The sequence below is a fragment of the Esox lucius genome, chromosome 8, assembly GCF_011004845.1.
Source record: "Esox lucius isolate fEsoLuc1 chromosome 8, fEsoLuc1.pri, whole genome shotgun sequence".
Lineage (NCBI taxonomy): Eukaryota > Metazoa > Chordata > Actinopteri > Esociformes > Esocidae > Esox > Esox lucius.
The window spans coordinates 1,979,165-1,992,668 of NC_047576.1; the positions used below are offsets into that span (position 1 = coordinate 1,979,165).

Sequence of the window (13,504 nt, forward strand, 5' to 3'; positions counted from 1 at the left end):
TGCTGTTTGGGTGTTAGTATAATCACTGTGAAAACTGCTGATGTTAAAAGGAATCAGTGAAATACATTTGATTGATTGCCTAATCTTTCGCTGGCCATTTAAAATGTAAGCCACTCAGAGGTGTGACTTATGTCCAGTATTCCTTGGCTAGTGCAGAGGGCCTCCATAACATTCCTTTTCCATCTACCACACACCACAGGTTGCAGATGGACTTGGATTCATTTTTGCTGCTCCTGTTGTATGGCTTTAGTCCGTTGCTTTCCTCCGATCTGCATTTAGGGCTCAAACCAACCAGTTAACAATGTGTTTCCAGTCATCAGACTGCCCCCAAACACCTGCAATTCAGTAAGTGATAGCCTGTGAGGACTTTAGTAGTGGTATTAGGCTTTTATTCTGTTCCTAACACCTGCCTGTCAGTTAATTTTGGAAGGAAAATCAGATGTTAACGAAAACAGTAAGCCTTTTTAAGAAGTGTTCTTAACCTAAGCCTTATTTAAAGTCTGCTTTGCACAATGAAACATTGCCTTTCTGTTATTTATTTTACATTATTGTTTTTTCCCCCCCAAAAGTCTACAATTTCATGTAGACTTCAGATTGGGTTCAAAAGATGACTCATCCATTCTTCTTTCACTAAACTTAGTAAACTTTCTGAGAGTTTACTGAGAGTTTTGAGAATATTTGAGGTAAACATTTAATCATTGTTCACTTTTACACATGCTTTTTGCTCCTGTCGTGTAAAAGTATACTCCCGAAACAACGCAACTCCAACAGTATTTTGATGTAAAATAAGGAGGGGAAAAAGAAAGCGATTTTACTTTGGACAAAACGGGTAAACTGTGTTGCTATTGTATCAAAGAAAAACTCTCATGTTGTTTCTTTCAGCCAAGTTTTTTTTCCTTGTATGAAAACCCTTTCCTAACATTTTGGTGGGCGCGTGTGTTCAGATGTCTGGATTGTGACCTAGCCCTTCCCTCCCATTGCTGTTGCAGAAGTGTGTGTACTGCTACAAGAACTCCAAGCAGATGGGCGGGGCCTGTATACAGTGTTCCCATGACAGCTGTTCTACCTCCTTCCACGTCACCTGCGCCCACATCGCCGGTGTCCTCATGAAGCCGGCTGATTGGCCCTACGTCGTGTCCGTCACCTGTCATAAGCATAAGAAGAACACCCATAAGGTACAGTGGGAAGCACGCCACTGGGGATGGTCCACATAGAAATAGATTTAGCAGAAGGTGCGTGTCTCTCTGGCCTGTATATTGAGGAATCGTTTCAGGGTCACCTTTATTCGCTGTGTACATTTACACGTCCAAAGGTTTTGTTAGTGATTAAAAGAGGACTCACAATCTACAGCAACAAATGTCTGTAAATCCTTTCTCAAGCTCCATAAAAATGCATTCCATTTAAATCTGTTTAACTTGGGAAATAATCTGTGTCTTGAAGGTGGGGGCAAGGGGAGAGTTCTCTCTGGGCCAGAAGGTGATTGGTCGCAACAGCGACGGCTGGTTCTACCCCTGCACCATCATCGGCATGGCGTCGCAGACCTTCTATGAGGTCAACTATGACGACGGCTCTTACTGTGACAACCTCTACCCTGAGAACATTGTGGTGAGTCCCTGACCGCTCCGCCTCTTGGCCGTCATTTCAAACAGTTCAAAGGTTAATCTGTTGGGCGGCCCCTCTCCTATACCCATAGAGCCACGACTGTCTGCGTAATGGACCCCCAGAGACCGGCGAGCTGATGCTGGTCCGCACCACGGAGGGCCAGGCACTCAACGCTTCCTTTGTAAAGGAGCATATGCACAAACACTACCAGGTAAAACTACTACCAATACGCCTAATTTAAACCACACAGACTTAAAATGGAGACCCAGTTGAGAAACTGTTGCTGTGCCGTAACTGACCTGGCTCCCTCTGTCAAACGAGTCATGTTGCTGGTGATAAGAGACTGGATTTGGTGCCAATGTAAGATGTTTTTATCAGGATCCAACTTCCTACATCACCACTCATTCCACTCCAACCGTCTTTAGACCTCAGTAACTCTCAGGTTAGTCCCTCAGTGGTAGCATGCGACGGGGCATCGTGTCGGGCGTGGGGGGGCATTGTGTCGGGGGCGACGGGGCATCGTGTCGGGCATGGGGGGAATCATCTTCGGGCACAATGGGCATCGTGTCGGGCGCGGCGGGACATCGTGTCGGGAGCGGCGGGGCATCGTGTCGGTTGTGGCGGGGCGACTTTCTTTTTTTTGGGCAGGGTGTTTTAAAACAGAAAACATTAGGATGTATAGTCAGGAGATTCATGTTGCATGAAAGAATTTATGGTGCAATGCTCAGTGCTTACGAGGTATAAAGCTTTGAGGCCAGATGGGGATTCCTGGTGTTGGTTTTGACAGAACACAGCTTCTCCTAAGACATATGGTGACATATGGTGACATATGGTGACATATGCACACACTGCCAGTCTGCAGGCTGGTCGAAGCCATGTGAACACTGTGTGATCTCACTGTCAACAGAAAGATACGTGATATCTGATAAGAGGCATACCCATTTTTGTATGAGTACATACTCAGGTTTGTTTCATGTATGAGTACCTACTAGGGGTTGTTTTATATATGAGTATGTGCTCTGGTTTGTTTTATGTGTGAGTACCTACTTGGGTTTGATTTTTGTATGAGTACCTACTCAGGTTTGATTTTTGTATGAGTACATATTCGGGTTTGTTTTATGTATGAGTGGCTGGTGGGTGTAGCAGTCAAAAGTAGACCATTGGCGTTATGGCGCAGCACCATTTCAAACGTGAGTTGCAGTATAATTACTCACAGTGATCAATGAGACATGCTGCACAGCAAATGAAAGGGTCACGTCTGCCAAGCCAAGGCACACTTCACTGCACTGCCAGGCTTGAGGAAGTGTGACCCTTCCGATCCATGTGAAAGACGAAATAAATCTAAATTATTCTCACCAGAATAATGGAGTATATTGATTGAATTAATGTTTTTATTTGACATCTACATGTAGGTATTAGACATTGGTAAAGTTTTCGGTTTTAGCTCTTGACGTTAAACCTCTGAGGGACTAGCAATAATTGAGATGTCATGCAACAATTCCAGAAGTAATCAGCTATCGGACCATGAAGGGCTGACAGTCTCCTCTGAACGGTTGATGTTGAGATGTCTGTTACTTGGACTATTTGAAGCATTTATTTGTGCTGCAATCTGATGTGCAGTTAATAGCCGATTTCTGAGGCTGGTAGCTTTAATGATGTTATCCTCTGCAGTTTTCAGCAGTGCTAGCATAATTGTGAAAGGGTTTCATAATGATCACAAACTTGGATTAGCAAACACAACATTTGAACATTAGTGATGGCTGCTGATGATGGTTCTCTGTACACCTGTGTAGATGTTCCAATACAAATCAGACATTTCCAGCTACAGCAGTCATTTACATGTAGACTGTCCACATGTAAATTACTACTGTAATAACATTTATAACATGCAGTAATATAACATTATTATTTATATATTTGTATCAATTTGATTTACTTTTGTAATGGACAAAAAGTGTGCTTTTCTTTTGAAAACGAAGTGACCCCAAACATTTGAACAGTAGTGTACATGCATACAGACAAACAAACATACATACAGAAAGACATACAGTGGGGCAAAAAAGTATTTAGTCAGCCACCAATTGTGCAAGTTGTCCCACTTAAAAAAATTAGAGAGGCCTGTAATTTTCATCATAGGTACACTTTAACTATGAGAGACAAAATTTGAAAATAAAATCCATAAAATCACTGACAGACATGCAGACAGACAGACAGACAGACATGTATATAAAAACAACAACCTCTCCACCCCCAAAAAAGTGTTGTATTAGTTTCCCCTCCAGTGCCCCGTGTCTCACTGCCCTCTATCTCACTGGTCGTCTCACTGCGTCCTGGCCTGGGCTGTGCCGCTAATCACATGCTGTCACCTGTGTGGGTCCCTTGTATACACACACACACATGACATCAAATGTGTTTGTGTAAACACAACGGTGTGTGTGTGTGTGTGTGTGTGTGTGTGTTTTCTCCTCCTAAATTGTACTCTGTAACAATTCCTTTTCCGTGTCAACTTTTTAAACACTTGATTCCATCTCCTCACACCCTGCTCCTCCTGTTTTCAGGTGGAGTTCCACGATGAGTCCCAGCTCTTACTGAAGCAGACGGAGATCCATTCGCTGGAGCAGGACCTGCCCAAGAGAGTCTGTGCCCGTCTGGTAAGACAACAACGGGGACCCTGCTAGGCTGGTGGGGGGCAGTGTTGAGCTGGGGGGTACAGTGTCTGGGGAGGGGGTGGGGCAGTGTCTTCGGGGGGGCAGTGTCTGGGGAGGCGGGGTAGTGTCTTGGGAGGGGGTGGGGCAGTGTCTGGGGAGGGGGGGTAATGTCTTGGGGGGCAGTATCAGGCTGAGGGGAGGGCATTTCTAACCTTGCACCCTAACTTATCTTTTTCAATAATGGCTGTATTCTTCCTTAAACCTTCTCACTTAAAAAGGTTTGCTGAGCGTTTGACAGGGTTAAGAGGGGTTTGATGGGGTTTAAAGGGGTTTGATGGGGTTTAGAGGGGTTTTGATGGGGTTTAAATGGTTTTGATGGGGTTTAGAGGGGTCTGATGGGGTTTAGAGGGTTTTGATGTGGTTTAGAGGGTTTAGAGGGGTTTGGAGGGGTTTTGATGGGGTTTAAAGGGTTTTGATGGGGTTTAGAGGGGTCTGATAGGGTTTAGAGGGTTTTGATGGGGTTTAGAGGGTTTTGATGGGGTTTAGAGGGTTTTGATGGGGTTTAGAGGGTTTTGATGGGGTTTAAAGGGTTTTGATGGGGTTTAGAGGGGTCTGATGGTGTTTAAACGGTGTGGGGAGAAATTATCGTTCCCACTCATCATGTTGTCTCCCCCCTGTCCAGGCAATACCAGCCCAGGAAGCCATTTTATCCGGAGACGAACCACAGGCAGCCAAGCGTCCTCGCCTTCCTGTCCCTCAACGTCCCCCGCATTGCCCCCCCCAAGCCCCTGTGGACTCAGCGGAGAAGCACCACGTGTTTCAACCGCCAGCCGTCCCCGCGGCGCCTCACAGTATTACCCCCACCACCCCGAGCCAGGCGCCCGTTCCACCCTGCGATGACACCACTGCCCCCACCCTCACTCAGGCTCTGGCAATACACATCCCTGAGCCCACACCCAACCCAATGCCCGTTCTCCCCGGCCTCGCTAACCCCCCGCTCCAGGCCCCACTGGGCCTGGACGTCCCTCTGCCTCCCACCTCCCAAGCCATGCCCCCTCAGGACCAGGGCGATGGCTACACGCCCAGCTCCAGCTATGTGTCCTACATGGAGACTCTGCTCAAAGCACACTTCCCTCCTCAGGAAGAGGGCCCTGGGCCCCTGTTTTAGGTGCCACACCACTCAGCAGGGCTAGCTAGGCTAACGGGAGCTAAGCTCATGCTAGATAAAGATATCTATGCTAACGGAGGCTATGCTAACGGAGGCTAGGATCACTGACAGACAGTAGCGTCTGCTACACAGGAGCTGTAAGCAAGGCGCAATGAAAGCACTCCTCAGTTGCATGTATTTTTTATTTTAATACCAGTTTTCTCCCTGCTGTGGTGTGGTAATGGGTTTTTTCTTGAACTACAGCAAAAGGGAAGGTTTCTTTCCAACCTCTGTGTATCTGCCAGTGTGCAAAGATGAATACGCTCCCAAGCATCAACGCAGTACCTCTCTGCATTAACGCACTTCCCTCACTCTTAAAGAATGGAGGAACCATCCACTTGGCCACATGACGTCAGCAGTCTGTGTCCACATTTTGTGTTACTCTATAAAAACCAGCTGCAGATATTTTTTTTTTGTAAAAGCCAAACCAACTACTAACAATGAATCAAAAAATCTGATGGACAGAATATTTGTGTACAGTTTCAGTAATGTATTTTTTTTTGTGAGAGGTCCTGGGAGAAGGGGGAGATGTATTATGGGGAGGGGAGGGGGAGGGGGAGGGAATAGGGGAGGGTCCCATCTATTTAAATGTCTTAGTCATATATTGATGATACATTTGTACAATGGAAAACATTAAATGCAACCATGGTAGTACACTCGTAATCTTGTCTGCAAAACGATTGAATTTTGTGAAGATGTGTTGGACTAGTTATGAGATGTTACCTTTAGTATCGACTAAACCCAAAACACTTCCCTGGACTTGTTTTCTACCATTCTTTGTCAAATGTTACTATTCAGCATTGTCCGTTTGTATTACTCTTATTCTACATTTATTAATAACTATCCTCACAAAGGTAAAATGGAAAGTGGTTTGATTATGAAATTATCATCCTTATTTTTTTGAGCTTTTCAAAGGTATTAAGTCAATTTCTACTCCGGGTAAAACAAACAGAATTTTCAAATGCTGTGTTGATTATCTTTATAGAGGTGCTACAAGATATCCTGGACTTCTGAGGAAGCTTATTTCTCATATCCTCGGTAACACTGTACATAGTGCTAGCCTTTTATGTGAATCAAATCTGTCATAATGTCATACTAGCCATGTAATTTAAATGTTATCACGATAGAATGTCATGACGGATCGATGTTACTATGTGGAAATCAACCGTGAAAAGAGGCTTTATTTCATAGGAATTAAACTAAGTTGGAATGATTCCATTGTGGTGATCTCTGTTTTACAGCGTACAAACCGTCTCTCACCCCCCCCTCCCCCAAATCATCCGCCCTCCCCCAACTCATCCGCCCTCCCCCAACTCATAGGCCGCTGTGATCAGACTGTGCTCTGAAGGGGCGATTTAGCTCAGTGGAGGTATAACTACTGCAGCCATTACAGACCGCCCTGTCCTCTGCCGACAACGCCAGCTGAATTCCAAACAGGAGAATAATGTGTGAAATTGGTGGGGGTGGGGGAGTTCCAAAGACTATAGGTGTCACCGTTTTACACTTAACTGCACTTCTACTGATTGTAGGCACAGTGACAGATGTTTACCAGCCAAGTGTCGCAGCATTTCTGAAGCGCCTTCTTCTAGACAGAGCTACAACACAACACGGCTGTGGCTCTAACAGACAGTTCCAAAATTAAGAGTAAGTAATGCGAAAGAAGGTTTTTCTAGCCTTAGACCTTTAATCAGTTTTATACTCATTGTCTCTCTCCCGGTCTCCTCTAAACTCATTGAATGAAATATCCAGTGCTGCCTCCCCTCTGACCTTCTCCAATTGGTTTTGAGGAGGAGGCCAGGATTATGAAACTGAAGAATGGCCCTAGTCTACTGTAGCCATTCAAGAGATGGTACAGGAACCAAGACAGCCAATTCAGACACATTATATGCTTTCTGGGAGGGGCCGCAGTGTGGGAGCAACAAGCAGACCAGACTGGCCCCTCCCAAAAAAGCCAGGTTGGGATGTCTCTGGCCATACCTCATTAAGCACTTTTTTGTTACTCATACCTTTAAAGGGTAACTCTACGTAAAAAAAAGTTGTGGGTTAAGGGAATTGTTTAGAAATATCTGTTTGTGGATGGGTGAAATGTTTTGAGTGTCATACTGATTCATATACACTACAGTTCAAAGTTTTGGGTCACTTAGAAATGTCCTTGTTTTTAAAAGTAAAGCACATTTTTAGTCCATTAAAATAACATCACATTAATCAGAAATACAGTGTTGACAGTGCTAATGTTGTAGATGACCACTGTAGCTGGAAACGGCAGATTCTTTATGGAATATCTGCATAAGCATACGGAGGCCCACTATCAGTAACCATCAGTCCTGTGTTCCAGTGGCACGTTGTGTTTGCTAATCCAAGTTCATTATATCAAACGGCTAATTGAGCTTTAGTAAACCCTTTTGCAATCATGTTAGCACTCCTGAAAAACATTGTGCTGATTAAAGAAGTAATAAAACTTTAGACTAATTGAGTAACTGGAGCATCAGAAATTGTGGGCTTGATTACAGGCTCAAAATGTCCAGAAACGAACTTTCTTCTGAAACTCGTCAGTCTAGTTCTGAGAAATGAAGGCTATTCCGTGTGAGAAATTGCCAAAAAAAAACAGAAGATCTCAAACCACTCAGTGTACTGCTCCTTTCATAGAACAGCACAAACTAGCTCTAACCAGAATAGAAAGAGTGGTGCCAAGCGGAGCAACAGGACAAATACATTAGAGTTTCTAGTTTGAGAAACAGACGCCTCACCCTAACAGGTCCTCAACTGGCCGTTTCATTAAATAGTTCCTGAAAAACACTGTCTCAATGTCAACAGTGAAGAGGCGACTCCGGAATGCTGGCCTTCTAGGCAGAGTTGCAAAACAAAAGGCCATATCTCAGACTGACCAATTAAAAGAAATTAAGATGGGCCAAAGAACAAAGACACTCGACAGAGGAAGATTGGGGAAAAAAGTGTTAAGGACAGATATTTTTGAGGTTGAGGTTTGAAGTGTTCGGATCACAAAGAAGAACATTTGTGAGTCACAGACCAAAAGAAAAGATGTTGGGGTAGTGTTTGACATCAACTGTCAAGCATGGTGGAGGCAATGTGATGGCCTGGGGGCGCTTTGGTGGTGTTTTTTCAACATCATGCCATACCCTGTGGACGGTGCTTGATTGGAGCCAATTTCCTCCTACAACAGGACAACAACCGAAAGCACAGCTCCAAACTATGGAACTATTGAAGAAGAAGCAGTGAGCTGGTATTCTGTCTATGATGGAGTGGACAGCACAGTCACTGGATCTCAACCCTATTGAGCTACCATATGGTATGTAGGATGGTATGGTATGGTATGTAGGATGGTATAGTATGGTATGTAGGATGGTATGGTATGGTATGTAGGATGGTATGGTATGTAGGATGGTATGGTATGGTATGTAGGATGGTATGGTATGTAGGAAGTGCCCATCAAGCTAATCCAACTTGTGGGAGGTGCTTCAGGAAGCATGGGGTGAATTCTCTTCAGATTATGTAGAATGTCAAAGGTATGTAAGGCTGTAAATGCTGCAAATGGAGGATTCTTTGACGAAAGCAAAGTTTGAAGGACACTTATTTCAATTAAAAATCATAATTTCTAACCTTGTCAATGACAGTATATCCTATTAATTTTGCTATATTTCCAAACTCACTTCATGGAAAACATTTCTAAGTGACCCCCAAACCTTTGAATAGCAGTGTACATTCATGCTGGGGGGCAGAGCAAAAGCACCAATGCTTTGCTGATATCCACTATAGACCTTTAAGAACAGTTGGGTTTAAGTACCTTGCTCAAGAGCACAGCCATAGTTTTCACGTTGTCAGATTGGGCATTCAAACTAGTTGGCTGTCTGACAACTGTCAGCCTGAACCCCTTCTTTGTGATATCAGCTTAACCATGTTTAAAGCTGAAGAATTGGGCCTAAAATTATATAGATATACTCCAAAAAAAGTGTGAAAAAAGTCCATAATTTGATTATAACTAAGCCCCAAACATTAGCGTTCACATACAGATATTAATAAGTTACCTGATATTTACTCTTTAGGGAAGATGGTTTTTCCATCAGATACATATTGAATAAATGACTACTTATTGATTAAAGTAGAACAACATGTTGTTGCTCTGACTGTCAACCACTATCCTCAGTAGGACCGAAGCAGGGAGATCATTATTCAAATTAACATTATTTCAGTGTTGGTGCTGAGGACTTTAGCGTAATTGGTTTGAAATGTCTGGTTGAATCCCAAACCTCTCCAACCCTGCCACCACTTACTGAATACTATTGTCTGGTGTTGCTGAAAAAACTCAGAGGATGACTTCCAGGGAGCTGCAGGGGGATCAATTAGCCCATCGACGTTGAGACACTCATGACTTGAATAATGCAATTACTTTTAAAAAGTTCACTTCTAAATAATACAGCATGAACATTTAATTGGAGAGTTAATATTTTCAAGCGTCAAACCTTTAAAATCAGACCAAAAACATGTTGTCATAATTAGACTCTGCAATACTTTATATTTAAACCCACCACACATCGGAGTGCTAGTTGGGACAGCTTTGTTCTGAAGCCTGAAACCATGTGAAATGGCTGCTGGAGGGCTTCATTAGTCCCTTCGAATTTGAAAATGTTCACTCCTTCCACATTGGGTTGCTTAGACAAATAGTGGAGTTGAAAATGATTGATAAGCTGTCCGGACAAGAGGAATCCATATGTTTACTTTTCTCTCTCTCGTTCTCTCTCTCAATATAAACACACACACATACATTACATAACAGAGACTGCGTTTACACAGGAACCCCAAATCTGATCTTTTTTCCCACATATTTTACTTCAACAATTGTTTCTCCCATTTCTCTTCCCGGGAATGTTCAGTTGAATGGAATTAGTGCTGCTTAGGGTGTGGGGATTGGCATCCCAAACTGTAGTGGCAATAAAATATGTACTTTACAACATACCGATTATGTTACACATCTTCCAATACAGTTTCATTATTGTTCGATTTTTGTAGGCGCATTGGATGGACACCTTGGAAACGATGTGGGGGCGGGTAGGTGTGGGGGGCTGCAATATCCCATAGGCCCTGTACCCGAGGAGATCTCTGTGTATTGTTGAACAAAATGGCGAAGACTCTTCAACAGCAACTGTATTTGACATAGGATAGAAGGACCCATGTCTCTATCCTGAAGCAAAGATGCATTCAATGTAAGCACCTCTAGTGGAACTGGTTTTGTCTACATGAAGAAGGAAGTAATGAAAGGACAGGAGTGCTGCCGTCGTTAGGGTCTGTGGGGCGTGATAGCAATCTCCAGCCCTCAATTTGCATCTTCCTTCTGCAGAATGGATTGGGACTGGTCCTCTGCCTAATAATATGAGCACGGATGCTGGTATTATCGCTCATCTTGGTACATCATTGGCTGGGAGTGTGGGCCTAATGCATAAACAATCTGGTGTTTCTACACAGGCTGTGTGAAGATGGCCTTGTTATTATTATCATTACATGAGCCTGCTAAGATACAACTCACACCGAGACATGCTTTTTTAATGGAACATGCATATTATGATCTAACAAGATGCCCTGCTGCCTGGCGTCAACATCTCAAAACAACGTCTTCCCACTGGACAGAGGAAGTAGCCGATGGTTCCGAGTGTACGCAGTTTTACTGAAATCACGAGAAAAGAACAATAATAAGAACTGAAAACAGTATCAGTTCCTTACATGAATATTTAGGCTGAGTGCTGGTGGCCAGGCAGTCAACCTTTCAGCATTCTAAACGGTGTGTTTGTGTTTTGGTTGAAGAAGTGAATGTTGGAGGCATCTGACGACCCCTCACCCCTGCCCGTTTGATATTCTGGGGTTTTCTAGTCAGAATGTTTTGACGTCTACTGTGTTCCTCGTCCCGGCTGTCTAACCGCAAACCAGAACCCTTTATAGGTCTTTGCCACTTTCAAATTCTGGTCCAACAGTTGAAGCCTGAAACTGACAATCGGAAGTGTGAAGAAAAAACGGGTGTCGGGACTGTCGCGTTTCTCTGCTTTTCCACATTTCGTCCCGCGACGTGAGAGGAATTCTCCGGCCTTGAGCATTTGATGCCGTTGTCGGGCTGGAAAATGTCTTCTGCCGCCCAGACTGTCAGAGGTTACACAGAGTTAAACCTGTTTTGAAGTTCCCAGATGAAAATCCGTCAGGGCTGGGGCGGGCTGGTCTCTGCTCTTCATGGTGATCTCATCTCTCTGTGTGGCGGTCCGCGGGCGTGGAGGGCGATGGGGGTTGGAACAGTTTGATGAGATGCAGATTCTATAATTGTAGTTAGTATAGAGAGGGGGGTGGGGACAGGGGGACCCCCGGTGAAAAATCCTCCAGTTCTACACACACACACACACACACACACACACGGCTGCACATGCCAAGGCTGCAGTGCCCTCTCTGTAACAGCCCAGCCATTAAAACTCTGAAGTGCCGCTTTCAGCCTGCCTTTTTGCTGGGGACGTGCCAGCTCTGTAATTAGTTAAACAAGATGAACGGTTTATTTCTTTATTCTTATGAGCTTTTGTGGGGGCAACAGAGTTTATGTGGATTGAAAAGGACAAATGTTTTCCTTTTTCCCTGTAGCGAGCAGATGTTCTTCAGTGTCGCACAGGCAGCGCACTCCAGGTCAGCCCCAGAGATAAACAGAGGACATTGCCATTCAGGGCTTCAGAGAGATGAGATCACCATGAAGAGCAGGGACCAGCCCGACCCAGCCCTGACGGATTTTCATCTGGCAAATTCAGAACACACAGTGCATCACAGTTTGTTGCGTATGGGGCTGCGTAGCCACAGACCAGTCAGGGTGCCCATGCTGACCCCTGTCCACTGCCGAAAGCACCTACAATGGGCACATGAGCATCAGAACTGGACCACAGAGCAATGGAAGAAGGTGGCCTGGTCTGATGAATCACGTTTTCTTTTACATCACATGGATGGCCGGGTGTGTGTGCATCACTTACCTGGAGAACACATGGCACCAGGATGCACTATGGGAAGGAGGCAAGCCGGCGGAGGCAGTGTGATGCTTTGGGCAATGTTCTGCTGGGAAACCTTGGGTCCTGCCATTCATGTGGATGTTACTTTGACACACCCACCTACCTAAGCATTGTTGCAGACCATGTGCACCCTTTCATGGCAACGGTATTCCCTGATGGCATTGGCTTCTTTCAGCAGGATAATGCGCCCTGCCACAAAGCAAAAATGGTTCAGGAATGGTTTAAGGAACACAACAACGAGTTCAAGGTGTTGACTTGGTTTCCGAATTCCCCAGATCTCAATCCAGTCGACCATCTGTGGGATGTGCTGGACAAACAGGTCCGATCCATGGAGGCCCCACCTCGCAACTTAAAAGATTTAAAGGATGTGCTGCTAACATCTTGATGCCAGATACCACAGCACACCTTCAGAGGTCTAGTGGAGTCCATGCTTCGATGGGTCAGGGCTGTTTTGGCGGGCAAAAGGGGGACCAACACAATATTAGGCAGGTGGTCATAATGTTATGGCTGATCAGTGTATATGCTCTCTTTGAACTTGATGCCAGCAACATGTTTCAAAAAGCTGGGACAGGGGCAACAAAAGACTGGAAAAGTTGTGTAATGCTAGCAAAAAACCTGGCAGAACATCTCACCACTAAAAAAACTATATTTGATGGCAGTGACATAACTATTAAAAACTGACAAGATTCTGTAGTGGACATCACTTCATGGGCTCAGAAACATTTCTGAAAACCACTGTCTGTGAACACACTACATCGCTGCTTCCACAAATGCAAGTTAAATCTCCACCATGCAAAGAAGAAACCAGAAACGCTGTCACCTTCTCTGGACCCGAGCTCATATAAAATGGACTGAGGCAAAGTGGAAAACTGTCTTGTGGTCTGAAAAATCTAAATTAGAAAATATTTTGGGAATCATGGACGCTGCATCCTTCAGACTAAAGAGGAGAGGGACCATCAGCGCGTATCAGCACACTGTTCAAAAGCCAGCATCTGTGATGGTTTGGG

At 44.5% G+C, this 13,504-nt stretch overlaps 1 protein-coding gene across 2 annotated transcripts in view; it reads left to right on the top strand.

The window, feature by feature from the left end:
- Nucleotides 1–6,007, top strand: part of kdm4b (lysine (K)-specific demethylase 4B) — a 66,036-nt gene extending 60,029 nt beyond the window's left edge. For both annotated transcript variants that reach the window (XM_010871254.5, XM_010871255.5), the window contains exons 18-22: nucleotides 990–1,175; nucleotides 1,441–1,605; nucleotides 1,694–1,813; nucleotides 4,161–4,253; nucleotides 4,933–6,007. In XM_010871254.5, coding sequence (XP_010869556.2) covers nucleotides 990–1,175; nucleotides 1,441–1,605; nucleotides 1,694–1,813; nucleotides 4,161–4,253; nucleotides 4,933–5,418 — 1,050 coding nt within the window. In that variant the 3' untranslated portion in view covers nucleotides 5,419–6,007. The remainder of the gene's footprint in view (nucleotides 1–989; nucleotides 1,176–1,440; nucleotides 1,606–1,693; nucleotides 1,814–4,160; nucleotides 4,254–4,932) is intronic.
- The last annotated feature ends 7,497 nt before the right edge of the window (nucleotides 6,008–13,504 follow it).